The sequence below is a fragment of the Esox lucius genome, chromosome 8 (genome assembly GCF_011004845.1).
Source record: "Esox lucius isolate fEsoLuc1 chromosome 8, fEsoLuc1.pri, whole genome shotgun sequence".
Classification (NCBI taxonomy): Eukaryota; Metazoa; Chordata; class Actinopteri; order Esociformes; family Esocidae; genus Esox; species Esox lucius.
In genome coordinates this window covers 28,705,585-28,731,981 of record NC_047576.1, presented here as the reverse complement: position 1 = coordinate 28,731,981, position 26,397 = coordinate 28,705,585, and the positions used below count along the sequence as shown (strand labels likewise).

Here is a 26,397-nt window from a genome sequence, read left to right as displayed (position 1 = left end):
CTCATTCTGTTTACGCCAAATTCTGACTCAACCATCTGAATGTCTCAACAGAAATCGAGACTCATCAGACCAGGCAACATTCTTCCCGTCTTCAACTGCCCAATTTTGGTGAGCTCGTGCAAATTGTAGCCTCTTTTTCCTATTTGTAGTGGAGATGAGTGGTACCCGGTGGGGTCTTGTGCTGTTGTAGCCCATCCGCCTCAAGGTTGTGCGTGTTGAGGCTTCACAAATGCTTTGCTGCATACCTCGATTGTAACAAGTGGTTATTTCAGTCAAAGTTGCTCTTCTATCAGCTTGAATCAGTCGGCCTATTCTCCTCTGACCTCTAGCATCAACAAGGCATTTTCGGCCACAGGACTGCCGCATACTGGATGTTTTTCCCTTTTCACACCATTCTTTGTAAACCCTAGAAATGGTTGTGCGTGAAAATCCCAGTAACTGAGCAGATTGTGAAATACTCAGAGCAGCCCGTCTGGCACCAACAATCATACCACGCTCAAAATTGCTTAAATCACCTTTCTTTCCCATTCTGACATTCAGTTTGGAGTTCAGGAGATTGTCTTGACCAGGACCACACCCCTAAATGCATTGAAGCAACTGCAATGTGATTGGTTGATTAGATAATTGCATTAATGAGAAATTGAACACGTGTTGTATCCTTCATTCTTCCCCAGCCCCATCCTCTACAATTAAAATGTATGAAACTCATGAAATGTTTTATATTTCAGGACAGGTAATAGGTAATAATATGTAATAGTATAGAAATAGCAACAGTAGTAAAATAGAATATCTTACCAACTGCAAGATGCAGTCTGTGGCCAAAGCACTGCAATCTGTTCCACTTGTTCAGGTGCAGCCTTCACCATGTTCCCGGCATTGTCTGTTGTTATACAGACTAGACGACTCTCATCTAGGCCCCAATCAGCTAAAGGTTCTCTCATCCCTGTTGCGATGTTCTCACTTGTGTGATCCTCAAGGAAAATGCAGTTTGCAAACAGTGACTTTTCAGGTGGAAGTCCTCATTAATAAAGTGTACGGTCAGACTTATGTAGGGCTCCGTTGTCCGGCTGGTCCAGAAGGCTGTTGTTGTTGTATAATATTCCACTTGTGACAGCTCTGTGTCTTGCATTTCTAGTACAGCTCTGGGATGGCAACTAGAGAAAAATAGTTGCGTTATGGCATTACATGCATTACCTACATATGTTTTTAAAACCCTCTTTGGTAACCATGTTAATTGGCACCATGTCTTTGGCAATGTGAAATGTTATTGAATCTGTGATTTCTTTCTGCCGTTTGGAACCTTTCTCGTATGGTGTAATACTGGCAAATGTATCCGAAATAGATTTTAGCTTTGGACGGCATTGAGATGCTTTGCACTCGTCATATGAAGATTTGTGGTGCCGCCTTAAATGATCAAACAAATTGGTCATGTTGTGGCAACAATTGCAAGGCACTCTCGACAAAGTACCTGTTCTTGGTCAACATCTTGTCTGTAGCCGAAATACAGTGGGGAGAACAAGTATTTGATACGTTGCCGATTTTGCAGGTTTTCCCACTTACAAAGCATGTAGAAGTCTGTAATTCTTATCATAGGTACTCTTCAACTGTGAGTGACGGAATCTAAAACAAAAATCCAGAAAATCACATTGTATGATTAAGTAATTTACTTGCATTTTATTGCATGACAACATATGTATCAAATCTCCAAAAAATTATAAAACATAAATAACGGCCAATGCCTTGATGGGTAAGCGTGCACACTCCAAAACATATACTTTGTGGAAGCAGCTTTTGCCTGGACTAGAGCAGTAAGTCTGGATAGGTATGTATTAATCAAGCATACCAGGATTTTCCTTTTCTTTGCAGAATAGTTCAAGCTGAGTCTAACTCTAACTTTCATGAGATGTAATGCCTTTGAAGTTCTCTAATATTCTTCTCCCTATCTGTACCTTTCAACGATAAGATTGTGTAAATCTTTTGTTAGCTCCTCGTGGAATGCGGTTACCTCTGCAGTATGCAATCAACAAACCTAGAAAATCCAACAGGATCAGCTGATTTATTTGATCACTTCAGCTGATGTCTGGTGATTGCAGATTTCCTTTGGACATAATTTGGACAGTTAGAAACCCCATTATATAGAGTGTGTATACTTATGCAAGTGACTGTGTTTATTAAACAGATAAGAGTATCCTTTTTCCCACTTTAATATAGTTTTTTGCAAGGTGTTATGAAAGGAAAAAATATTATCCTGGAAGACCACTGTATCCTCTAGCTGTTTCTAGAATATTGTCCCTTGAAGACCCCTGTATATACAGTCCTTGTTTCTAGATTATATGTATGTATTCTAAATTAAACCTTAGTGGGGAGAAATATTCACTGAATAGCGCTTTAAGGTTGCAAAGTCAGTATTTTCTTTTGAAATGATGAGCATAAAGACATCCTATGTATTTCGGTTTAAGAGCATGTTTTGGGCTCTTTCTGTTGAGTGTTTTGGAATGAAGGAGTTGCAGGCAGAAACCATAGCGACATGACATCCTTGCAAGGAGAGAAGAAAGAGACACTGGTGTGCTCAGACAAGGACTCATCCTGTCTTTCCTTCAGTTTGGAGAACTGAGTTTGAACACAGGACCAGATGGACCTCCCCCTCTTTCCCTCTGCCTCTGTAGTGTGATCGTGTGGGAGTCTGGTTATATGGTGCTCCAGGGAACTAGCCAGCAACCAAACAAACAGACTGATACGCACTGACATTTTCTCAAGGAGAGAGAGTTCCTCCTCTTCTCCTTTCTTCCTCCTCTCCTTCTGAAAGATGCTGTGAGCGACATCACACTGTGCTTTAGCGACAATCTTGCCTCGCTCAATGCCCAAATAACACACACTATATGACAGGCGAAAACAGGCACGAGCATGCACAAACACTGGTAGTTTATTTGTATTTGACAGGATAATAAGCCAGAGAGTTCATGCTATTTTTAGTTCAGGTCAAGGCTAGGGGAGAAGTCATGTTTGTGGTACTTTGAGTTGAGGTCAAGGCTAGGGGAGAAGTCATGTCCATGGTATTTTGAGTTTAGGTCAAGGCTAGTGGAAAAGTAATGTCTGTGGTATTTTGAATTCAGGTCAAGGCTAGGGGAAAAGTCATGTCTGTGGTATTTTGATACAGTCTGTGAGTGTGGTTTAATGTGGGCAAGGGCTGTGCTGCTAACCTAAAGCCTGCAGGTAATAACATGTATAGTTTAGTCCCCCTAGTCCAATGGCCCTCTGGCGGAGAATCTGGCCTCAATAGAGCCAACTCCTTCTCCTATGCCCTTCATATGATAGCATATGGAGGAGACTTTCATATATCTTGTGCACGACCCCAGTGGGATCCCCCAACCTAGTGTAGAAGCTCACAGAAACACGTAACAGTAGTGGAAAATACCTGCTATACTGCTAGATCCTCCCTGTGTTCTCCAGTAGCAGATGGGTACCCTGCTGTAAACAAGTGACCGTGGTGTTGGAGCGCCATCAGGAACAGCCTAATGAGGAGATCATAGGCACATGACAGAAGCTCCACTGGTACAGCCAAATAGTACACTTCTATTCGTACACCAGTCCCTACATGGTCCCTACACTGCCCCAAGACTCACTACAGTACACTGCCCCTACAACTTCACTACGCTGCCCCTACACATTCATTACACTATCTCTACACATTCACTGCACTGTGTCTAACCCTCATCCTACCAACATATTTAACATACAAGGACTACCAACTGGAGTCCCTGGAGACCCCAAGAATAAACTACTGTAATAAACAACCATCATAACAAAATGTTAATTTGTTTTTTATTAAAACATTATCAGTTATGTAATTAATGTTATCTGAAAAAGGATAACTGATTATTATTATTTTAGGAAAGTTATAGTTTACTTGTATATTGTGTAAAACGAAAAATATATATACTTTTCTTTAATACAAATTGCAGCTTTTATACCAAGTACAATCCACATTAGCACTTAAAAGCTTATTTACCATCCTTTGATTCTGGTATCATTTACAGTTTTCAGTTTTACATTTTCAAGTAAACATTTGTATTATATTTATATGGTGAAACCATCCAGGGTCCTTTTAATCCCAATATATATATATTGTTTTTTTAATTGGATTAGATTCGATTCAACTTCATTGTCAGGGAACATGTACAAGTACAGAACTCCCCAAAAAGACTGTAAAACAGCTGCAGCTCATTCAGAATGATGCTGCTAGAATGTTAACTAGGACCAAGAGAACAGAGCACATCACTCTGGTTCTTAATTCTTTGCACTGGCTTCCAGTCAGTTACAAAATAGATTTTAAAGTGGTGCTTTTAGTTTATAAATCACTGAATGGTTTAGGCCCCGAATACATTTCTGTTATGTTTGAAGAATATAAACCAAGCAGGGCTCTTAGATCCATGAACACAGGTCAGCTAATAGAGCCCAGGGTCCAAACTAAACATGGTCAAGCTGCGTTTAGCAGTTATGCTGCACACAACTGGAATAAACTATCAGAAGATTTGTCCCAAACGTATCCATTTTTAAATCCAGGTTAAAAACACTTATTTTCACACGCCTATGACTGAGCACTTAAACTTAATCGCACTGTTTAGCCTTACAGTTTTATGGCTTCCTTTGTTTTTATTCTATTTATATTTTCATATTCTATGTTTTATTATGATGTTGGTTTGATGTTCTCATTTGAATATTTGTTTTTATGCTATTGTATTTTTATATTTTTCCTTTTTCTTTGTAAAGCACATTGAATTGTTTCAGTGTATGAATTGCGCTATATAAATAAACTTGCTTGCTACAACGAAATGCAGTTAGCATCTAACCAGAAGAACAAAGAGAGTAGTGCAACAAGGTCCCTGAGAGGCAGAACTAAGCGATGGGCGGGTGGGTATGGTTAGTAGATGGAAAGAAACTGTTCCTGAGCCTGTTGGTGCTGGAACAAATAGAGAGTTTTTGATACTTTAAATTATGACCTATGGGAAACTCAATAAATAGTTCAATTTATTAAAACTGAATAGGCAGAATTGGGTGCTTTTAAAAATACATTTGTATTTTTAAAAGGCATTAATTAAAACAGAAACTGAAAACAATGATATGAAGTCATTAGGAACAAATTGATTGACAAAGACATGAAAAATTTGAATTTTAGAATAAAGCACCTGTGAGAGATGACAAAGTCCCCCCCAGGTGTCTGTGGGTTCCCCAGTCAGTAGGATGAGGCCAAATCCCTAGGCTGTCCCTAGACCTTCACTGCACTGTCCCTGAGTAGGGAAATGTGATTACTAAACTGTATTTAAATGTGTTGTATAAAATAAGTATCAGGGGGGCCAAACCGGGGGAAATGAAGTCCTTTCTACTAATCTGAATATGTGCACCTGTGTTTGCACGGCATGCAGCCTAATAAATGAATACACTTGTGAATACTGCTCAAAAATTTCTCGCTACCCCCCCCATTAGCCTTGAGTAATACCACAGTGAAAAAGTCCACTGATAAAGACAGGGCAGAAAAGATGTCTGAGGAAAAAAAATAGAGCCTTATCAAGACACTAACAGCCCAACCAAGTCCTAAACTGTGCTGTCTCCACATTCACTGAAATATAGCAAGCTGTGCTAACCTTTCCTCTGTGTGTGTATTGGCAGATGTTGAGCAATAAGAAGGGCTTACTGCCGGAGCCCAACCTGGCCCAGCTGCTGAACAGCATGACCAACCCAGCAGCCCTGCAGGTTCTCATGAGACCCTATCATTCTGGGAAACGAGGAGGTGAAACACCCACACACATGGAATTACCCGGACTTTAGTTTTAAGACCACTGTACATTATGTTGAGATAACTCTATAATATCTAGTTTGGCTGTTGATTTGATTGACAGATTATGGAATCTATGCCCCTAGAAAGATAAAAATGGCTTTTGATTAACATATCCTGTTCAATCATTTCCATGCAGGTTTCTTTTTGATGAATGCCTAATCATATATTATAATGAACATGTTCTCAGACTTCATCAGAACAAGCAAGCAGGAAGGATTGGAGGCTGGCTGTTTAAAGAGGAGCATGCACAATTACACTGTCTAAAATTAGCCCCTGATTAAATGTTAAACGTCTACCTATTCTGGAGGAAGCTACCGTTAGCTTTGGCACATACATTTATTATGAGAAGGTTGTGGATCTCTTGAGTTATCACTAAGACCATATCATGTTTGTATTCAATGTTCTGTTTCAGTTTAGTGTTTAGTGAAGTCTGTAGTCTTGTAAATTCTGTAGTCTACTGAAGTTTGTAGTCTATTCCATTATATAATCTAGTGTAGTCTATAGTTTGTAAAAAGTCTGTAGTCTGTTAAAGTCTGTAATCTATTATTTGCCATTCCTTTTTTGTGCTTTCTAATGGCAACATGTTTTTCAATTGTTTTCCATAATTCTCAGAGAGAGAAAGAGATTTATTTACCATGCCCTTCCCTCTCTGTCTCTAGGGAAGTTTGGGCGCCCTCCCAACCTTTCTCCCTTTCTCAGACCCCCCCTCACAGCAGCCCTGTTACAATTGGGCAAGGTACAACAGGTGAGCAAATGACTGCGTGTGTACGGGAGTGGGTTACAATCCTGGAGATATGAGCGTGTTTATCGGTGAGGTGGCATGTTTCAGTGGGTTCTAAACGTGTGTTCTGTGTTGGTCCTGTGTTGTTTGTCTCCCAGAGTGCCTTGTTGGGAAACGGTCTGGTGTTGCAGAACCTCCTGCACATGCAGCTGGCCCAGCAGCAACTCCTTCACATCAAAGACAAGCACATTACTCATGTGAGACATGCCAACGTGTGCGTGCGTGCGTGCGCATGTTGAAGTTTTGTTTAGAAGCCCCTGCTAGTCATTTCTAATTAGATTTAGAACATTAGCTTTGCATTGTTACCGGTCCTGTGTTGCATTAGTAAAAAGCAAATGCTCATGATATGGAAACGTCACTGCTCATAGAGACATAGACATAGCCTGTCTTTTGTTCCTTCCACCAGCACATTCCATGTAGTTTTAAAAGTACATACTTGACAATATTACTAAAGCGAGAGCAAAAGGGGGAGGGAGAAGGGTTGAGGAATAGAGGGCGTTAAATATGAAAGAGAGCTTTGGCAGTGTGTCCATTGTTATTTCATGCCAATAAATTAATTCCAATTTCATTGAGTGAAGGTGCAACTGAGAGTGATAAGGAGAGATTTTAAAAAGAGGGGGAGCTCAGTTGGGTTCATTCATCCTGAGGTAGCTCTCAGTGTGTCTGTGGACCAGAGCCAAACTAAGTGGAGTTGTTCCATTTCCTCATTAGCTTTACAACCGTTTTCTTAGCTTTTCCTCTAATTATCCAATCATCTTTTTCACTGCGTATGTCCTCTCGCCACTCTCCTTTTCTCGCCATGTCTCATTCTGTATTCTCCATCCCCTTTTACTGTATCCCGCCCTACATTTGTCCTGTTCCTCCCCTTTCCCTTTCCTAGGTACCCAGTCTGCTAGGTGACCCATCTCGTCTCCTGTTACAGAAAGCCCTAGGTCTCAGACCTCCAGCCCCCATGACCCTAGGCAAAGGCCTTTTGGGGGATTCACCCACCGGTGAGTGCCCCTAGCTGTGTTTGGTAGATCCACAGTCAGTGTTGCCACCGTTTTGCATTTAGCGACTTCTCCCACTCAGTTCTGCCACAAACGAGAGTGGGAGAAGCTGTCTGTACAACAGAAGACACAGCAAGGGTTCGCAAGCAGTAAGAGAAAAACAAAGGCAGTGGATGAGTGCTCGGTGGGGGACCACACCTGTGCCACACTGTGGCAAATTAGGGCCGTGAATGCACTGTGGCAATGAGGAAATGTCAGAGCAATTTCTAGCGGAAATCAAGTTGCTAATAGCGAGCAGCTATCACTGCTAAATTGTTGTCAACACCTTGTTAGCACCTCCTAGCATAAAGATCCTTCCTTTCTGGCGCTAACTGTTCTTCATAGAGATACATAGCACATTTACTATTCAAATACTCCAAAAATGACTGTCATTGTTTATGGAAGTAGGGGTACGCCTGGCACATGGTTTGATATGTATTGCGGTTCGTGGGTCACAGTTCATTACGGTTTCGGTAGAGCACCAACTGTATTGTCAACTGTTACTGAGGACCTGTTTTTAGTGTATTTGGAAAAAGATCCAACACTTATGCTGGAAGACATGAAAATGCCTGATGAGGGCACCATCTTAAATATAATATAAAGTGCAATACGTAAACATGGCACAAACATTATTTTTGCCATGAAAGATAGTGTAGGTACTACCTGGTTGCTGAAATTGGTAGGTAAGGAACATTGGTACCATGGCTTGAGCACCTTAGATGGTGCTGCAGCTCTATATTATCAAAATCAGAGTTCAGGCGCTTATCTGCGGCTATACCCACACCCCTTTCCTCTGGTCATTCCATTAGCTCAATCAGATTGCTGCTAATATCTGTTGATTATTGCAATTAATAAGTTGTTTTAAAAATTATTAAATGCAAGGGTATTCATTATTTATTAATTGGGTGTTTTTGCTGATCTTGCACAATGCTTTGTTTAAAATCAGTTGAGATGGCAGCATTAAATAGAAAACATGCAAAACTAAAGGGTTTTATGAAGTGCATTTAGCAACAGATGTTTTACAAAGTCGTTTAACTGTATGCTTTAATGCAGGAGTGTCATAAGCGGACGCTTAGCGGTCAGGGGCCCCAAATAAAATTTAGCTGAGGGCCCCCAAAAGGCTAGAACCGGCCCTGCTTTAACATTGGAATTCCCCCGGAATTGCAGTAAATAAGAATAAGGAGCCTGAAGTATAGGCTGAAGTACTCAGATGACAACGTATAATTCAATACATTGAGGTCAACTTGAGATGCATTTTGCTCAAAGTTTCTATGACACTCAATGTGGGGAAAGCTTACCGTGCTCAACTATAAACCAACTCCTCATGAATAAGTTGCCCACTCGTTTGATGGGGCTACTGCGAACATTACGTTAATGCACCACTCAATAATGCATTAGAGAATACAATTTTTTCACTTTGCAGCTAATGGCGTTATGCCAAACGAATACGTACCTCTATGAAAAGCAGACACTGGTTTCAGATCAGTTTACAGTGCTGAACACTGCAGTCTCCATCTTTTACAGTTTTTCTTGCCGCCTCTTACATAGACCCAACGTATCGATGATAAAATTAGTTGCACACATTTTTCATTATCAGTGTTGTCAATTTGATCAGTTCATTGTTGCTTGTATTTGGTCTACATTTTCCGTTAGTAAAACACTGGGGTTTTTATTTCCACAGCATAGGGGTAATGTACTTATTTAAGTAACATATTTCAGTTTTGTATTTTCCAACATAAAACCAATGCCACCACAAATTGATTTTGAGTGTACATGTTTTAAAATACAATATCAAACAAAATCTTATTTGAATGTACCATCTATAATTCAGTAAAATGATTGAATCGGTCAGGGATTTGAATACTTTTGAAAGTCTTTGTTCACCTTACCAACTCCTTAGTACAGTACTGTAATAATACCGTATCATCAGTTTTTAGCCCTACTGAAAATTCCCTAACCTCTTAAATAGCCTGCATGTTGATCAAAGCATGTGCTCTATACTGTGTTCTGTTGTTCTGTAGGCTAGCAGGAAGTGATTCACAAAAGCAGATGGATAAGTCTGAGCTGCTGGTGTGACACGCCCATCTGCCTTCTATATCAGCTCTGCTTCACCCTACACCCTCTCTCTGCTTCACCCTCCTTAGAGTTGGGTCAGGAGTCCATGCCAGCGTCCAATCAGACCTCAGTTTCGGGAGCGGGCATGATGCCATACCTCCAGGCCCGGGCACACCTGGGCACGCTCATGGGATCAGAACAGAACGGGGCCGCTGTCTCCACTACGGCCTCTGACAGGCAGCCGGCGCCTCCTGGAACCACAGTGAACCCTCAGCCCCAGGGTCAGGGGTACTCTCTTGGAATGAGTAGCCCGGGGCTCGGCCCCCCACCGCACAAAACCCCAGGGGGCCACCAGCCCAGCCTACACAGCCACGACAGCATTGAGAGCAGTCCAGCGAGCGGAGTGAGTATAAAGCACAGACAGCACAGGCAGACCACAGACACAGCACACACACACTAGCTCCGTGTGTGTCGCTCTCTCCTTGTCAGTCAGTTTCTCTGTGTGTAATGACATGCCTCTGGGTTTTCATTATTATTCCTCTCCATCCGCTTTCATTTTAAAGCCTTTTACAGCAGCCGCAGGGTCACCATAATGGAGCCCAGCTCCCAACAGGGGAACATTAATTAACCCAATGTGTACAGTGATGTGAGAAAGTAAGTACACCCCCTGGAAAGTTGTATTATTTGGCATTTCTGGAAATGGGATCTCTAATATTTGCTTCCGTATTATTGACAGATGAGTAAATAATTTAAAAAATGCTTATACAATCCTGTTTCCAAAAAAGATGGGACGCTGCATTAAATGCAAATAAAAACAGATGGCAGTGATGTGCAAATCATTTATCCCCGTATTTTATTGGAAATCGTACAAAGACAACATATCAAATGTTGAAACTGAGAAATTGTATTGGTTTTGGAAAAATATATGCCCATGCTTTTGGAATTAATTTGGTGGGAAAACCTATTTAATGTAGATTGCCAGTGGTCTGGACTTTTCTCTGTTTGTAAATAATCTGTGGGACATTGAAATTATGTACTATATATTGCTTGGAAATGGCTCTATAACCTCTCCCGGACTCATGAACATCAATAGTTTTTCTTCTGAGGTCCTCAGGTCTTTTGATCTGGGTATGGTGCGTTTCCACACTCATGTGGTTATCACCAAACCAGAAATGTCTAATCTTTATAGAAAGCTGGACCCTCTGAAGTTGCCCTGTAATACCTTTCGATTAGAAATGTTTGCTATTTTATGTGACAGTAAAAAGAGGGATGTACTAAAGTTTTTCACAAAGAAATTGCGTTTGTTTATTTTAATATCATAAAAAGTGTTGCCTTAATCAAGTTGTGTACCAATATGTAAAAAGAAATATATATATATTTCTTTCCAGGGGGTTTACCTTTTTCTTTTTACATGATTGTGCTTGTGTGTGTGTGTGTGTGTGTTCGTCTGCATATTGTGTGTGTGCATGCATGCAGGCGTGTGTGTGTGTGTGTGTGTGTGCGCCTGTGTGAGAATGTCCACAATGACATCCGACCTTGGGCATTTAACTGCCACTGTTGGGGACAGGGGTCCAAGAACTACCTGGTAGAAGAAAGGTGTTCCATACAGGACTTAGTTTCACAGTGCACAGCATTGTGATGTTTGTAGGTTACTGTATATTGTTGAATGCATTACTGAAGAATTATGTAATTTGTACATAACCTAGAGATAATTTCGGTACAGCACAGTGTGGGAATATACAGTCACTTTCTATGTGTGTTGGAACAATGAACAGCTTGGTCAGTGGAAGCTTTCCCAGACGAACTGTCTGGACATGGCAGCCATCCCACTAGGGCCATGCCGAATATGCTGGCTACCTATTCACCCATGTTCTGATACAGCCCATGGAGCATCCAGAACCAGAGCCAAGTCCCTACCACATTGCCAAGGGATTGTGTCCTTGGGTTGTGTTAACCACCATTGCTTATCATAATGTATTTGTAATGTGTTTTTTATAAATTGTTATTACTTTAAATGAGGCACTTTTATTTACTAGTGGCTGACTTCCTATACAGCACGTACCTCCGCTATATTACTGTATACACAATGCACACTGAAGGATGATGCATGTTGTATGCACATACAGTCCTTGACACTGCTGCAATAGTCCTAACACCTGCTTATATTGATAGGCGTTGTGTAGAAATGGAATCGGAATACAGTGATTACAATCCTTTGGAATCGAATGTAAACAGCTTATTCCAGTGGTGTTTGTTCCGTGCTTGAGCCAGCACCACTAGAACATTTTCTTTGGCACAACTGAAGTGACTTTTGAAATAGGTTTCACATACAGACACATACAATCCCACAGAATCAAAAGGGCTTTCCAAAAACAACACACATGCAGACACATACGATCCCAGAATCAAAAGGGCTTCCCCCAAAAAAAGCACGCTGTATTTTGACTGGCAGTTTTCTGCATTTATTGAAGAGCCATCAGTTAACCTGATCTGGAATCTGTTAATGGATTATTGAACAGGAAAACTAGGGCAACCGTTCTTGAGAAGTGTAGAAACATTTTAATCAAACTAATATATTATTCTGAATTCACAATAATCATATTATTGTGTTTGTGTCACCGTAAGGTTGATAATGCAGTGGAGATTTGTTTTTATATGAGTGTCAGGAAGTGTATACATTTATTATAATTTGTCAAATGCAGTATTTCCTGTTTAGTGCTATTTATTAGCTATGTCATACAAGTGGGCAATATGAAATTATATGTTGTTCCCTTTACGAATATAAAGATTGCATTTTTGATAAACATTCCAAATGAAAATGATTAGAATTTTGGGTTGTGACTGAGACATCTGGTTCAGTAATGGTCAGAAGGCAATGCCAGTAAAGGGTCATCTATCTCTGTGTGTTTAGGCTCTCAGCAGTCAAAGCTCCCTACTGGGTGAACCCCCCAAAGAGATGAAGCTACCCTCCAACCCCTACCTGAATCTAGCTAGTGTTTTACCTGGCATGGTAATCCAAGGTAAAGTACACAAACACACAAAGATTATGAAACAATCTACCCTGCTGAAAAAAATGAAGGTATGACTTAAATCACACATCGGGTCTTGATGAACAAAATATATTAAAAGGTCAAAATCTTTACTGTACATTGTGTAATTTGTTGAGAACAAAATTATGTAACAACAGTTAGTGGAAACCAAGTGAAGGCTGGATCCAAATTCAAACTGAAAATCAGAGTAAACAACTGTAAGTCACAGGCTGTTCCAACTTGCATGAATTTCATCATGGCAACTCATAATGTGACTCATTAGTGTGTATGGCCTCCATGTGCCTGTATGCACTCCCGACAATGTCTGGGCATGCTCCTGATGAGACGGTGGATGGTGTCCTGGGGAATCTCCTCCCAGACTTGGACAGTCTGTGGCATTGCTTAGTGGAGTCAGATGCACTGATACATAACATCCCAGAGGTTCTCCGTTGTATTCAGGTCTGGGGAATGTGAGAGCCAGTCAATGGCATCAATGCCTTCGTCATCCAGGAACTGCTTACACACTCTGGCAACAGGAGTCGGGGCATTGTCCTGCACCAGGAGGAACCCAGGGCCCAGTGCACCAGGGTAGGGTCTGAGGATTTCATCCCAGTATCTTAACAGCAGTAAAGGTACCGTTGGCTAGCATGTGGAGGTCTGTGCAGACCATCACTGACCCACTGAGAAAACCGGACTCTTTCACGTCTGTCACATGTGCTCAGTGTGAACCTGCCTGTCATCTGTTAAGTGAACAGGGTGCCAGTGGCGGACCTGCCAATTCTGGCATTCTCTTGCAAATGGCAATCGAGCAGCACGTTGCTGGGCTGTGAGCACAGGTCCCACTAGAGGACATCGGGCCCTCATGCCACCCTAATGGAGCCTGTTTCTGACAGTTTGGTCAGAAACATTCACACCAGTAGCCCACTGGAGGTCATTTTGTAGGGCTCTGGCAGTGCTCCTCCTGTTCCTCCTCCCACAAAGGAGCAGATACCGGTCCTGCTGCTGGGTTGATGGCCCTGTCCTGCTCTTGTGTAGCAGCCTGTCTCCTGGTATCTCCTCCATACTCTTGAGACTGTACTGGGAGACACAGCAAACCTTGCGATGTGCCATCCTGGAGGAGCTGGACTACTTGTGCAACCTGAATGCGCTGCAAGCACCACCTCATCAGAAGTGACAAGGACACTAGCAAAATGCAAAACTAGAGAAGAATCAGTCAGAAAGGATAAGGAGAGAGCAATTGTCTGTGGCCACCACCTGCAAAACTATTCCCTTTTTGGGGGTTGTCTTGCTGTTGCCTCTCTAGTGCACCTGTTGTCACTTTCTTTTGCATCAAAACAGGTGACATTGATTTGCAATCACTTATGCTTCCTAACTGGACAGATTGATATCCTGGAAGTCTAATTTACTTGGTGTTATACTGTGATTAAGTGTTCCCTTAATTATTTTGAGTAGTTTATAAGAAGTCGTCGAAAGAGCAGATGTTACTTGTTTAAATTTCTCAAGTTGTCAGGGCTTTCTTAAAAAAAAAAAATGTTAGTCCAATGAACATTAACAGATGGTTTACCATTTACATATGGCTTTTTGTGTCTCACTGTACACTTTGTGGTTGTTTGCTCCATCATGCAGCCCCGGTGACCAGCAAAGCCCAGACAGGACAAGCTCTAGCTGGGGTGTACAGCTGCGCTATACCCCATGTCTCCCAGCCCACCACCTCCCACGCCCAGGCCCCCTACAGCACTGACTCCTCTGCAGACTACAGCCACTACAGCCAAGCATATTCACAGGTAACACAGGCACGGTAACCACCCGAAATAATCAAGGGACGTAAAAGTCACTGACGACCAAAACATTTGGGATGTAAAATGGGTTCTGCAAGGCAGGCACAAGGGTATCTGCTGGGCTTCCTGACATTTCTTTCACCACACACCAAATCAGACACGGCACCAAAGTTCAGACTGCATGCGACTGAAAGCGAGTGTGTGTACCAGTATTTGTTTTATGAATGATTTTAGTCTACCCTGCCTAGCAAACTTTCAACCCACCAGTCACGGATTGTTGCATTAGCTATTCCCAATGCATTCAGGATAAATAATCTAGGGACTTTTATTTGCAAAGTTACTATTGGTTTCTCGTGCAAATCATGGAAACTGAATGTGCTAAAATGGCTATAAATGCGTTCTACTGTAACAAGTTAACTACCTAACCAATAATTGGATCAAAGAGGAGCAAACCAATCAATGAAAAAGCAAAGGTCTTAGGCTTCAATAAAGCGAAAGACAACGGAGTGTTGCTCAGAATCTCTCATCCCTACTAAAGCACTCTGCCAGCAGCACTTCAAAGTTAACTGTCCCAGTCCAGATGAAAGACCCACCCCATAATAACCAACACTTGATAAACATGTAGACTAATGAGATGACTCCAAACAGTGCCAACTCTAATCAGGCTGACTGAAATAAGACACAATCTGGAATTCAGGCAGAAAACATTTCCCCCATCACACTATGCCACAGGGGTGTGCGCACAAACTGTTGATGTGTATGTGTGTTTACGTGGATTGCATACATAAACGTACCAGTGACGTTTGCAGGGTTGCATTCTGAAATTCAAATAAATCTAACTGGCATTCTTTTCCTTTGAATGACATACAAAACACATTGAAGGTGCTTATTATTTTTAATAAGCACCAAATTCTAATTATCAGTAATGTTTATTTACTAACTACTATCAAGCATTCACATATTGTCAGTTGTATTAAGTTTTGAGGTTTGACTGGGCTTATCTAGGAAACATAACTTTCCTCTCCAGTGAGGTAACAACTTACCTCTCCAATGTAGTGTAGTGTACTCAGTAGTTGTGAGTTAAGGAACATTGTCTTGCTGAAAGGAGAACCTCTGCTCCAGTCCAAAGGTTATCCTATATTTGGCTCCGTCCATCTTGCCCTTAATTTGGAAAATGTTCCCAGTTGCTGGCCAATGAAAAGAATCCTGATAACGTGATGCTCACATGCTTTACTCTGGGATGGTCTCTCCCATCACGCTCTTTAGGGTTTCTATTGGCCTCTTGGTGGTTTCTCTAACCACTGACCTCATTGCATGGTCACTCAGTTTCGGGAACATGAAATACTTTGTTAATAGTCTCTTATTTTCGCTTGCTTTAGCAATGTAGACGAATGGTTCCCAAGCCAGTGAGGTTCCATTAATTTTTTAATGAGTTTGAGTGGTTTATTCTATGCTGGTGCTCCCCCACTCTGAATCACTAAAGGGCCATAGAGATGTCTCGATCTCTCTCTTTCTCTGTGTCTTTGCTTTCTCTCTTTTCAATTATATATTTTAACAGTGCTGTATGTAGGATTTGTAGGGACTATATGAATATCATTGTAACATAAGAAAATGCCTATTTGGTCTATTGTTGTCTTGGTTTGGGAACTACCAGGCCCATAGTGGGTGACATATGTTACTATTTTCATTACATTAGAATTTGTAAAATGGATGACCTTACTTTTTTAGCATAATGTAGGATGTTATGAATTTGTAAAAACTGATCATTTGTTAGGAATTTGCTAAAACATATTATATGAATTTGGTTTGAAACTGAATCGTTGTTGCCGCAATTCACCCAGTTTCCACATGCAGAATGCATTCCCCTTCAATTTCAAATCTTTATAAACATGGGAAACATTTGTTTACACTGACAAGGCAAGACAAAAATAAGCATGCTATAAGTAATCAATGTAAAAACTAAAATACAAGTGAAAGCAAAGCATCTGAAGAATATGAATAAAGATTTGAATACTTGTTGTGTTTCCAGTGTTTTTTGCGCTCCAGTCGTCTCCCTCTTGTTACTGCACATTGCCATATTTCACCAAACTAATTCAGGGTTCATCAATGTCTGAATTGATTTCAGACTATTTGTTGGTCTGTGTGATGTGTGCCCCTGAGGTGGTAATACATAGGCTGTTTCCACCTCGTTTTCTGGGCAGTGTTGCGCACCTCTTTTCTCTCCAGAGGCAGATCTAGCTGTGGCGGCTTCTGTCAAGAGCAAGGCCAAGCTCTCCAAGTCTGTACATTGTCATGGTTGTTCTGGTGGTCCAGTATTCTACCACTGTGTATTCTCTGTTTAGTGAAACGTAGCTTCTGCTGTCGAAGAGGACTCTGTCTAATTTGACTATTTGCATTAATCATTGCAAGTCCTCATTTTGGAAATCTTTTATTTGTCTTACTGAAGCTATTATGGCCCAAATAAAATGTTTGTGCAGAAGATCAAAGTGATGCTGTAGTACAGATCTTTCTAGTACTTTGCAATTTTTTTTATATCATTTATGAAAAGAGTGGAGCTCAGGTTGCATCGCTGTATCACCCCCAATACTGAGGTAAGATCTCTGCGTGTTCGGTGCTAATTTAAACTGTAAATATATTCTATTGTTTGTGTTCCTTTACTTTATAATATATTTTCCCCCTCAAATGCTAAATTATGTCGCAAGCTTGAAATCAACAAAGCATAATTTTTGCTTTGCTATCCAGGAGTAGTCCAAAGGCTGTAGATTACTGCCAATGTTTCCCAAAATCATCTATATACAAATTCTGTATTAATTTATGCCAGAAATTAAAATGTCTTTGTGAAAGTGATGTGTTTTGATACCAAAGCACAGATGGGTGCTTTGGTAGGAAGACAATTTTAGACTGACAATTTGAAATCAGGGGTATTCAATTCATACTCTACAAGGTACAGAGCCATAGATTACTGATCACGCAGATAAAACAATAATTATTCAAATAAAATGTTCTTCCGATTTTAAATAATGGTGTTATAATGCATTTCTCCCATTTGTCTGTAAAAGTTTCCTATGTTCTGCTTAAGGATCGCTTTTCTTCAGAATCTCTGTGCCGAACCTGTCTGGCAAACAGGCTTTACCCCGTTTTAGGGCTTTGAATATCTACTTCAGCTCTGTTATAGTGAAGGGTATATTATATTTTTTTAAAGAACATTTGGAATTTTGCAGATCATTGATGGTCTTTGGGAGTTTGGGGTTTTTGGTTTGATAGATGCCCCAGGTTTTTGTGGTGTGTACTGTAATAGAGAACAGTCAGTCCAAACTCACAACTAAACCGTCTGATGAGGCGCTGTGGTCTTGGTGGCCTCTTAGTCTTGGATGTAGAGGTGCTAGCGGATGGAGCTTTGGAGACAACAGCCTCTTCCTGGCGGTCTTCCTCCCTCTGTATCTCCCACATTCCTTGGGTGGAGGAGCTCCCTTCAAGGACCATGGGGGGATGGCATTGCCCTCTTCCTCTGCATCTGAAGCTCCTTGTCTCTTAAACCAAGGCTGTTTCCCTGGCCTCTTATTTTCCTGGATTTAGTGCAGGTGCACCTGATTTAGGGGCAGCTGGTGAGCTGTGTTCAGTGAAAATTGACACAAATAAGACACATATAAACCTCAGTGCTGTAATATGTTTTTTTAGATGATTATATTGCCAGTTTGTTGTGTTTCCAATTCTATGTTAACTGTAGCAACATTTGATGTAATAAGCTATTAATTGTGTTATTAGTTTTATGTTTTTTTTTTTATGCTTGCCTGTGAGCTGTGTTGCTGGTCTTCATCCCATTTGTGTTTTGTTAGGAGATCAAATAAATATTCCTAATTTTGGTTTGGGATTTAATTTTGTCTGTTATAGATTTCAGTTATCTTTTAAGGCATCTGACAGGGCAAGGTGTGGCATGCATAAAACACATTAATATTTTCAGATGGTAAATCACTCTTTCTCCCTCTTTCTCTGTTACCCACCCATCCTCCCTTTCTCTCTCACTGACTATCAGTATCAGGGAAAAGTCCACATTGGAGTAATGACTTGAGAGGTGTCCGTGTCCATGTACCTGTAATGAAATGTGTGTGTGTGTGTGTTAAGGAGGCCATGCAGCAGTGGTACCAGCACTACCAAGCTCAGGGCTACTCTACTGCCCCTCAGGAGAGCCAAACTACAGACTTTACCAAGGAGGACTCTCAGGTACTAATGACTTTACCGTGCCCGGAGGCCAAATAATAATAATAATATACATAACAGGTATTTCAACCTAAGCAGAAAAGCAGACAGCACAGTTTGGAAAGTAATTATGTTCTACACGCCCAGACGCATTTGGTCCCGGGTACCTCAGGGTCCTTACACACTGGAATGTGATATTAAACATGAACCGTTACCCAGCAAGCACCACTGTCCCCTTGCTTAAAAGCTCATATGTTTGTGTGTGTGGCTACTGCCCACTGATGTGCCCACTGATTTCCACCTGTCTGTGTGTGGGATGTTTTCTCTACTGTATCTGTGAAACAAGTCCTTGTTGTGTTCCAGCAGGCAACAGCAGTGCCGTCCTATGGGGATTACAGCTCTTACATGCAAGCTGTCAGTCAATACTATTCTCAGCCTCCCATGACCCAGCCGCCACCTCATGCCTACCAGCCCAGAGAGCCCGCCAAGGTACATCACTGTGTTGCTGTTTAACCATCAGCCAGGGTCACAATCTAATGACCTTTCAGTACACACGATCCCCAGCCAAGCCTCCAACGCTCATATCCCCACCCACCCTTGTCAGTACCACCAATCAGGCGTCCTCCGACACTCATATCCCCACACTCCCTTAGTCAGTGCCACCAATCAGGCGTCCTCCAACACTCATATCCCCACACTCCCCTAGTCAGTGCCACCAATCAGGCGTCCTCCAACACTCATATCCCCACCCTCCCCTAGTCAGAACCACCAATCAGACGTCCTCCGACACTCATATCCCCACCCTCCCCTAGTCAGAACCACCAATCAGACATCCTCCGACACTCATATCCCCACCCTCCCCTAGTCAGAACCACCAATCAGACGTCCTCCGACACTCATATCCCTTCCCTCCCCTAGTCAGAACCACCAATCAGACGTCTTCCAGCGTTTCTAAACATTTCTATTTAGGTCATTTAGACTCTTATCCTGAGCGACTCACAGTAGAGCACATTTTTCAGACCGGCATAGCAAGCATCATGCTCTACCTACTGAACTACAGGAGACCTAGTGTGGCTCCATGACGCGTCAATACAGACACCCAGCCCAACAGAGAGAACAGGATGGTGGCTAGGAATTACTTCCTGGAAAGGCAAGAACATAGAAGGAAACCTAGACAGAAGCATGGATTCATTGTGTGGCCAATCCACCTGAGACTGGGCCTGTTAGACATTTTAAGACTAAATGGCTGTTAAAACCAAATTGTTCATACAAATATTAAAATGTTCAGATGACTACTGAATTGAAAACAACTTTACATTTTAATGCCAGTTTGCTGTTTGTAAACAGTGTTGAAAAATAATCACATTGATAATATAGGATACAAAAAGACATATTTTCCAGACAAAATGTAAATGTCAGTTGGCTTTTCTTTCGTGTTAAGAGGCTAACACAAAAATAGAATTCCAGCAGACCCGCTCTGGGCAGCAACAGCAGGAGTCGTCAGTTGGAATGTAGATCAAAAACATGATCAGTTGGACAGGGACAGTTACAGCAGTAATCACGAGGGATTGTCCTATGGCTTAGGTCCTACTGGTATGAGTGGACTGGGTATTCCTTAGGACAGACTGACCATAGCCCCCAGACTATTATTGTATATATACTGGGAACTGACAAGGGGGGGTCATGGGACACTGTGGCCTGTCCAAAGTTATCCCTGGACGGAGCCAACTAGGCATGAAATAGCCATGCCCATTTTGCCAAGCTGAGGCCAGGACCACCAAAGGGACAACATTACACTAAATGACTACTTTGAGACAAGGATAAATATAGCCCACAGAGTTCGCTCCCAACATAGTAGTCTGAGGGGACTCAGAACCTAATAGTTTAATCTTAAAGAGACAAAATGTGAATGAGCATTTTGCATAGTTTTGGAACTAAACAGTTCTCATTCTTTTTTTCTTTTCTTTTTTTAAGTAAAAAATAAGTTTTAATATCTGTTAACACAAGCTTGATGTTACATTTCCATCATAAAGAGTCAGCATATATGGTGTAGTGAAAACAAAAGTGATCTGAAAACACCACCTTGAGGATCACCAAAAAGTACCTACTATATGATTTGTCCTTTGAAAGACCATCCAACAGAGCAATCTGATAGATATATATATATTTCAAACAGATGAGATCTAAATCAACCAAGATCTTGTTTGAAGACCTATTTGGGTGTTCAATCTCTTCAAACAAATGTGGTACTTAGGCCAAGACATGCAATGGCGGAGTCAGAGCTGTGGTCTGATGCCATTACATGGCCACCTCAGGTGCATTCTCAGTATTCTGAGGGGGTCTAAATGTGGACTCAAGCTTTTAGTATGCGTTCTCCAAGAATGCAACAAAGTAATTAGAAACTGCTATATTTAACAAATGAATTGCCAAGCACAGGAAGTAACTCCTTCACTTAGTTCTGAAGGAACCGGTTCAGTAGACATCTGGAAGTAATAAAGGGAATTATTATGTTTGAATTTGTTAAGGATATAGGATTAAAAAATAGCCGTTGGTCCAAAACTCTTGCAGGGATATGATTTGGAATTGTAACTAGGAGGACAGTTCATTTAGGTGTATCAAGTTGTTAGGCTTAAGCCAGTTCACTCCATAGTCGTTTGCCTTAGGAATACGGGATATAACATATAATAGTCCCATTTTGAGATATTATTCACAGTCTTTCTGACAAAAAAGGGGAATACCTTTAAGGCAAACACCACCATCTTTAGCTTTGCTTTAACTGGATCAGACAGTCCCAATCTCAATGGGGAAAACTAAGCTGACTACACTGAGGCTAGAGGGGTTAGACTCCTGTTATAGTGACAGCTTGTCTGTCATTCTTCTGCAAGTCAGGCAGTCATTATCCCTTAGCCTTAACCTTGGAGTAGCACTGTGCCATCTCTGCTATCTCTCACCCAGTTCAATCTACATTCCACCCTCCTCTCTCTGTAAACCGTGCTGACCTCCAGTCTCTCACCCTGGCTGCCCCGGCATACCCACCTCCCTCAGACCCTTTTTATTCCCCCTCTTAGGTTGAAAGCCAGTGAGTGTGTCCATGATCCGCTTGTGTGGAAGGCCTGTGGTATTTAGATGCTGGTGTGTTTATTTGGGGAACATGACACTCCTTACCCTAACCTTGGACATGGATATCCTACTGGGAAAAGGTGTCTGTCCACACCAGAGCAGGTGCTGGTCACAGAAGCATTGCTGTATCTCTGTAATGATTGTAAGTGGCTCTCTATAGACCTAATTGTCTTTGTGGGTGTGTGTGTTTGTGGGTGTGCGTCTTTGTGGGTGTTTGTGCGTCTTTGTGGGTGTTTGTGCGTCTTTGTGGGTGTTTGTGCGTCTTTGTGGGTGTTTGTGCGTCTTTGTGGGTGTTTGTGCGTCTTTGTGGGTGTTTGTGCGTCTTTGTGGGTGTTTGTGCGTCTTTGTGGGTGTTTGTGCGTCTTTGTGGGTGTGCGTCTTTGTGGGTGTGCGTCTTTGTGGGTGTGCGTCTTTGTGCGTTCCACTCTCTCTCTGTGTTAGGAGGCTGACGTATGTAAGCCACTGGGTGTGTCCCTGCATGCAGTCGGTAACGGCGGTGTCCAGTCAATGTTGCCCACCGCTGTCCTGCCGGCCTACAGCGCCATCCCAATGATGCCAGGCTTCATGGCGGCACCGCCCATCGCCACGCACACCCACCCAGCCAACTCTGTCACACACAACCAAAGTGCCCACGCCCAAGCGGCCAACGAGTGGAACCAGTATTACTATGTGAGTCCCACTATGATTAAGATGGCGGTGAGGAAGAGGAGGATGATGAGGGGGTGATTATTTTGTTTTAGTGAGAAACCGATTCTAGCCTCCCCTGTAGATTGGGAGTTAGACAGATAGACATAGATAAACAGACAGACATGTGCCTTGTTGGATCCTCAAAGTTTAGATTAAAATCTGTATCCATGTAATGTCTGATCTAAACTCACTGGATCGAGTGGCTACGTCAGGCTTAGTGGACCAATCACCATGGCCAAACTCATGAAACGGTAAATAAGTGTGTCAACGCAACTGCGATATTCAAACCTCTACAACTACACTGAACAAAAACATTAAGGGAACACGTAATCATCACAGTATATCAATCTGTCCAATTAGGAATCATAAGCGATTGTGAATCAATGTCCCCTGTTTTGGTGCAAATGAAAGTGACAACAGGTGCACTGGAGAGGCAACAGCAAGACAACCCCCAAAAAGGGAATGGTTAGGCAGGTGGTGGCCACAGATCATTGCGCTTTGATCATTCTTCCTGACTGACTCTTCTCTAGTTTTGCATTTTGCTAGTGTCATTGTCACTTGGTAGCATGAGGCGGTACCTGCAGACCATTCAGGTTACACAGGCAGTCCAGCTCCTCCAGGAAGGCACATCCACACGTGCCGTTACAGGAAGGTTTGCTGTGTCTACCAGTACAGTCTCAAGAGCATGGAGGAGATACCAGGAGACCCGCCGTTAGAACTGGAGAGGGCCGTAGAAGGGCATCAACCCAGCAGCAGCATCTGTATGTGTGCCTTTGTGCGAGGAGGAATGGGAGGAGCACTGCCAGAGCCATACAAAATGACTTCCAGTGGGCAACTGGTTTGCGTGTTTCTGACCAAATTGTCTCAAAGACTCCATGAGGGCCCGAGGTCCTCTAGTGGGATCTGTGCTCACACCCCAGTAACATGCAGCTCGATCCAGGTCTGATGATAACAGGTCTGGAAGGAGATTCCCCAGGACACCATCCACCGTCTCATCAGGAGTCACATAATGAGTTGCTGTGATGAAATTCAGTTGGAACAGCATGTGATTTCAATGGCTTACTTTGATTTTCAGTGTACGGGAAAGATTTGGATCTTTAGTATATTTCATTCATCAAGACCTGATGTGTGATCTAAGTGTTCCCTTAATGTTTTTGAGCAGTGTGTATACAACCCTATTTCCAAAAACATTGGAATGCAAATAAAAACAGCATGCAAGGATGTGCAAATCATTTATCCCTATATGCAATTGAAAATAGTGGAATGACAACACATGAAATGTTGAAACTGAGAAATGTTGATGTTTTTGGACATGCCCATTTTGAATGTGATGCCAGCAACACGTTTAAAAGATTGTTGGGACAGGGGCATGTTTACCCACGATCCCCAGCCAAGCCTCCTACCATGCATCATTTCAGTCCATCTCAAATGAACTCGGGCCCAGAGAAGGCAGCGACGGTTCTGGATCTTATTTATATATGGTATCTTCTTTGCATGGTAGTCTTAACTTGGATTTGTGCATGCAGTGACGTACTGTGTACACAGGCAGTGATTTACGGAAGTGTTCCTGAGCCCATGCAGTGATTTCCTTTACAGAACCCTGTCTGTTTTTAATGCAGTACCATCTGAGGGCCTGAAGATCACGGACATCTCCGGATTCTCTTAAACTTTTAATTATATTATTTACTGTAGATGAGATCCCGACAATTTTACATTGAGAAATGTTGTTCTTAAATTGTTGCACTATTTGCCTGTGCAGTCTTTCAGTTGTGAACCCCTTCCATCCTGACTTCTGACTGACCCATTCTCTCTGGAATGATCTTTTAATACCCAATCCTGTTATTAACCTGTTGCCAATTGACCTAATTAGTTGTGATATTTCACCAGGTTTAGTTTTTTAGCATTACACAACGTTTCCAATCTTTTGTTGCCTCTGTCCCAACTTTTTGAAATGTGTGGCTGGCATCAAATTCAAAATGGGCATGTATTTTTGCAAAAACAGAAGTGTGAATACCCATCTCAAAATATTAGAATAAAAAAAAATACAGAAATTTACAATAAAGAAATCTAATATGTTAATTAACTCCCTGAGTTTCCATGATATTCAAATATTTTGAGATGCACCTGTATATGTTGTCTTTGTACTATTTTCTATTGAATATAGGGTTTAAATGATTTGCACATCATTACGTTATTTTTCTTAAAATCTTTCACAGCGTCCCAACTTTTTGGGAAACGGGTTGTACAACCAGTAACACCATCTGATTAGTACCATTTGTTGTTTGATGAATCTCTGCTCGTAGAGCTTTAGTCCTAGAATGCTGCACTTGCTGTAGTAAATGTTCAAGAGGGGGAGATTAGGATAATGATCTAAGATGAGCAGGCAGCCTTGTGGGAGGATTTACACAGACACTTGAGTTGAACTCATGTCTCTTAAAAGATTTAGCTCTATTTGTAAAAACACTCTTAACCTCCTCTGCCCATCTCAACCCCCTCCCCTCTTTGCTATCAGTCAGTCTAACCCACATTATACAGGATAGTTCAGGATCTCCGGGGGAGACAGCGGTAGAGACATGAACTGTGTCTCTGCGTCCAGGCGTAACTCTCACCTCCTCTCTCTGTCCGTCCCTCAGAATCAGGCAGCTCGAGGCCAGAAGCGGGAGTACCCCCAGTTGGCGGGGCAGGATATGCCAGCGGAGGTGGCGTACGTGGGTCAGCATTCCCAGGGCCTTGGGGGACAGTACGCTGACTACTTCAAGAAAAAGAGGGTCTAGAGATGACCCCTTACCCCTGTGCACCACAACACCTAAACCACACAATAAACGCACAGTTTTTAGTTTTGTACGACGTTGGTACAAAACACACACACCCGCACACCAAAATGTCGCTTTTGTCCTGTTCAAGCCTTAACTCTGAGCTCATAAATATTTTCTCAGTTGTGTTAATATTTCCTGGTTAATAATCTGTACACTGTTTGTAATGTATATGTGAGCTGCTTTTGTATTTTTCGGAGTCAGTCACTCTGCCAGTCTGCCATTATGAAGGCCGACCAGTGTGTAGTCAGATTTAACCTGCTGTTTCTATCGCTCTGTCTTTCTTCAAATGAGGGAAACTGTTCAGTGTTGCACACAGAGTTACTTCGGTGCCTCGCTGTAACTGACATGTTTTTTTCTCTTTTCCCCGACTGCCTAAGCATCTCTTTTTTGATCTATTTCTTTGTAAAATTCCTGTGTGTCTGCGCGTGTGTCTGCGCGTGTGTCTGCGCGTGTGTCTGCGCGTGTGTCTGCGCGTGTGTCTGCGCGCATGTGTCTGCGCGCATGTGTCTGCGCGCATGTGTCTGTGCGCGTGTGCGGGTGTTATTTGTCGTGCTGTAAGTGTAGGAGCGATCAGCCATTCCCTCGGTAGAAGACGCGGCTACCCTGGAAACTCAGAGACACGGGGCGGGGGCTGTCCAATCACTGCGGTTTACCTTGAACAATGCACACTTACAAAGGCTCCCATTGGCCTGGTGTACAAGCAAATGAATGGACACCTATATTATAGCCATTCCAATAATCACTGAGTGGACACCTCTGTGTCTATATATAGCCATGTATTCTAACTAGCTAGATGGACACACTATACCTAGGCCGCCTTCTTATGGCCCTGTTTGTGTGATAACTGCAGAGGATCCTTCTGCTTAAAATGGCTGTTGTTTTCTGTAGAGGCCATGGAACAGTGACTTAATCGCTGAACGCAATAAGGTACGCATGAGATCTCCCGGCTTTTCCCAGGCACTAGATTTTTCCCGCTAGTTTTAAAAATGCGGTGGACTTTTCATTACGGGAAAGGCTCTGGAGACAATCAAACCAACCAACGCTTTAATGATGCTTCCATAAGCTGCGAT

At 42.2% G+C, this 26,397-nt stretch overlaps 1 protein-coding gene across 3 annotated transcripts in view; it reads left to right on the top strand.

The window, feature by feature from the left end:
* Nucleotides 1–25,795, top strand: part of raver2 (ribonucleoprotein, PTB-binding 2) — a 70,101-nt gene extending 44,306 nt beyond the window's left edge. The window contains exons 5-15 of one of the 3 annotated variants that reach the window (XM_034293594.1): nucleotides 5,668–5,788; nucleotides 6,496–6,581; nucleotides 6,704–6,814; nucleotides 7,498–7,609; nucleotides 9,790–10,103; nucleotides 12,612–12,720; nucleotides 14,356–14,513; nucleotides 18,630–18,728; nucleotides 19,071–19,193; nucleotides 22,266–22,493; nucleotides 25,145–25,795. In XM_034293594.1, the coding sequence (XP_034149485.1) occupies nucleotides 5,668–5,788; nucleotides 6,496–6,581; nucleotides 6,704–6,814; nucleotides 7,498–7,609; nucleotides 9,790–10,103; nucleotides 12,612–12,720; nucleotides 14,356–14,513; nucleotides 18,630–18,728; nucleotides 19,071–19,193; nucleotides 22,266–22,493; nucleotides 25,145–25,285 (1,602 nt within the window). In that variant the 3' untranslated portion in view covers nucleotides 25,286–25,795. Of the gene's footprint in view, nucleotides 1–5,667; nucleotides 5,789–6,495; nucleotides 6,582–6,703; nucleotides 6,815–7,497; nucleotides 7,610–9,789; nucleotides 10,104–12,611; nucleotides 12,721–14,355; nucleotides 14,514–18,629; nucleotides 18,729–19,067; nucleotides 19,194–22,265; nucleotides 22,494–25,144 lie in introns of all 3 variants that reach the window. The other 2 variants (XM_034293593.1, XM_029121356.2) reach the window with 2 other exon arrangements.
* Nucleotides 25,796–26,397: the final 602 nt, after the last annotated feature.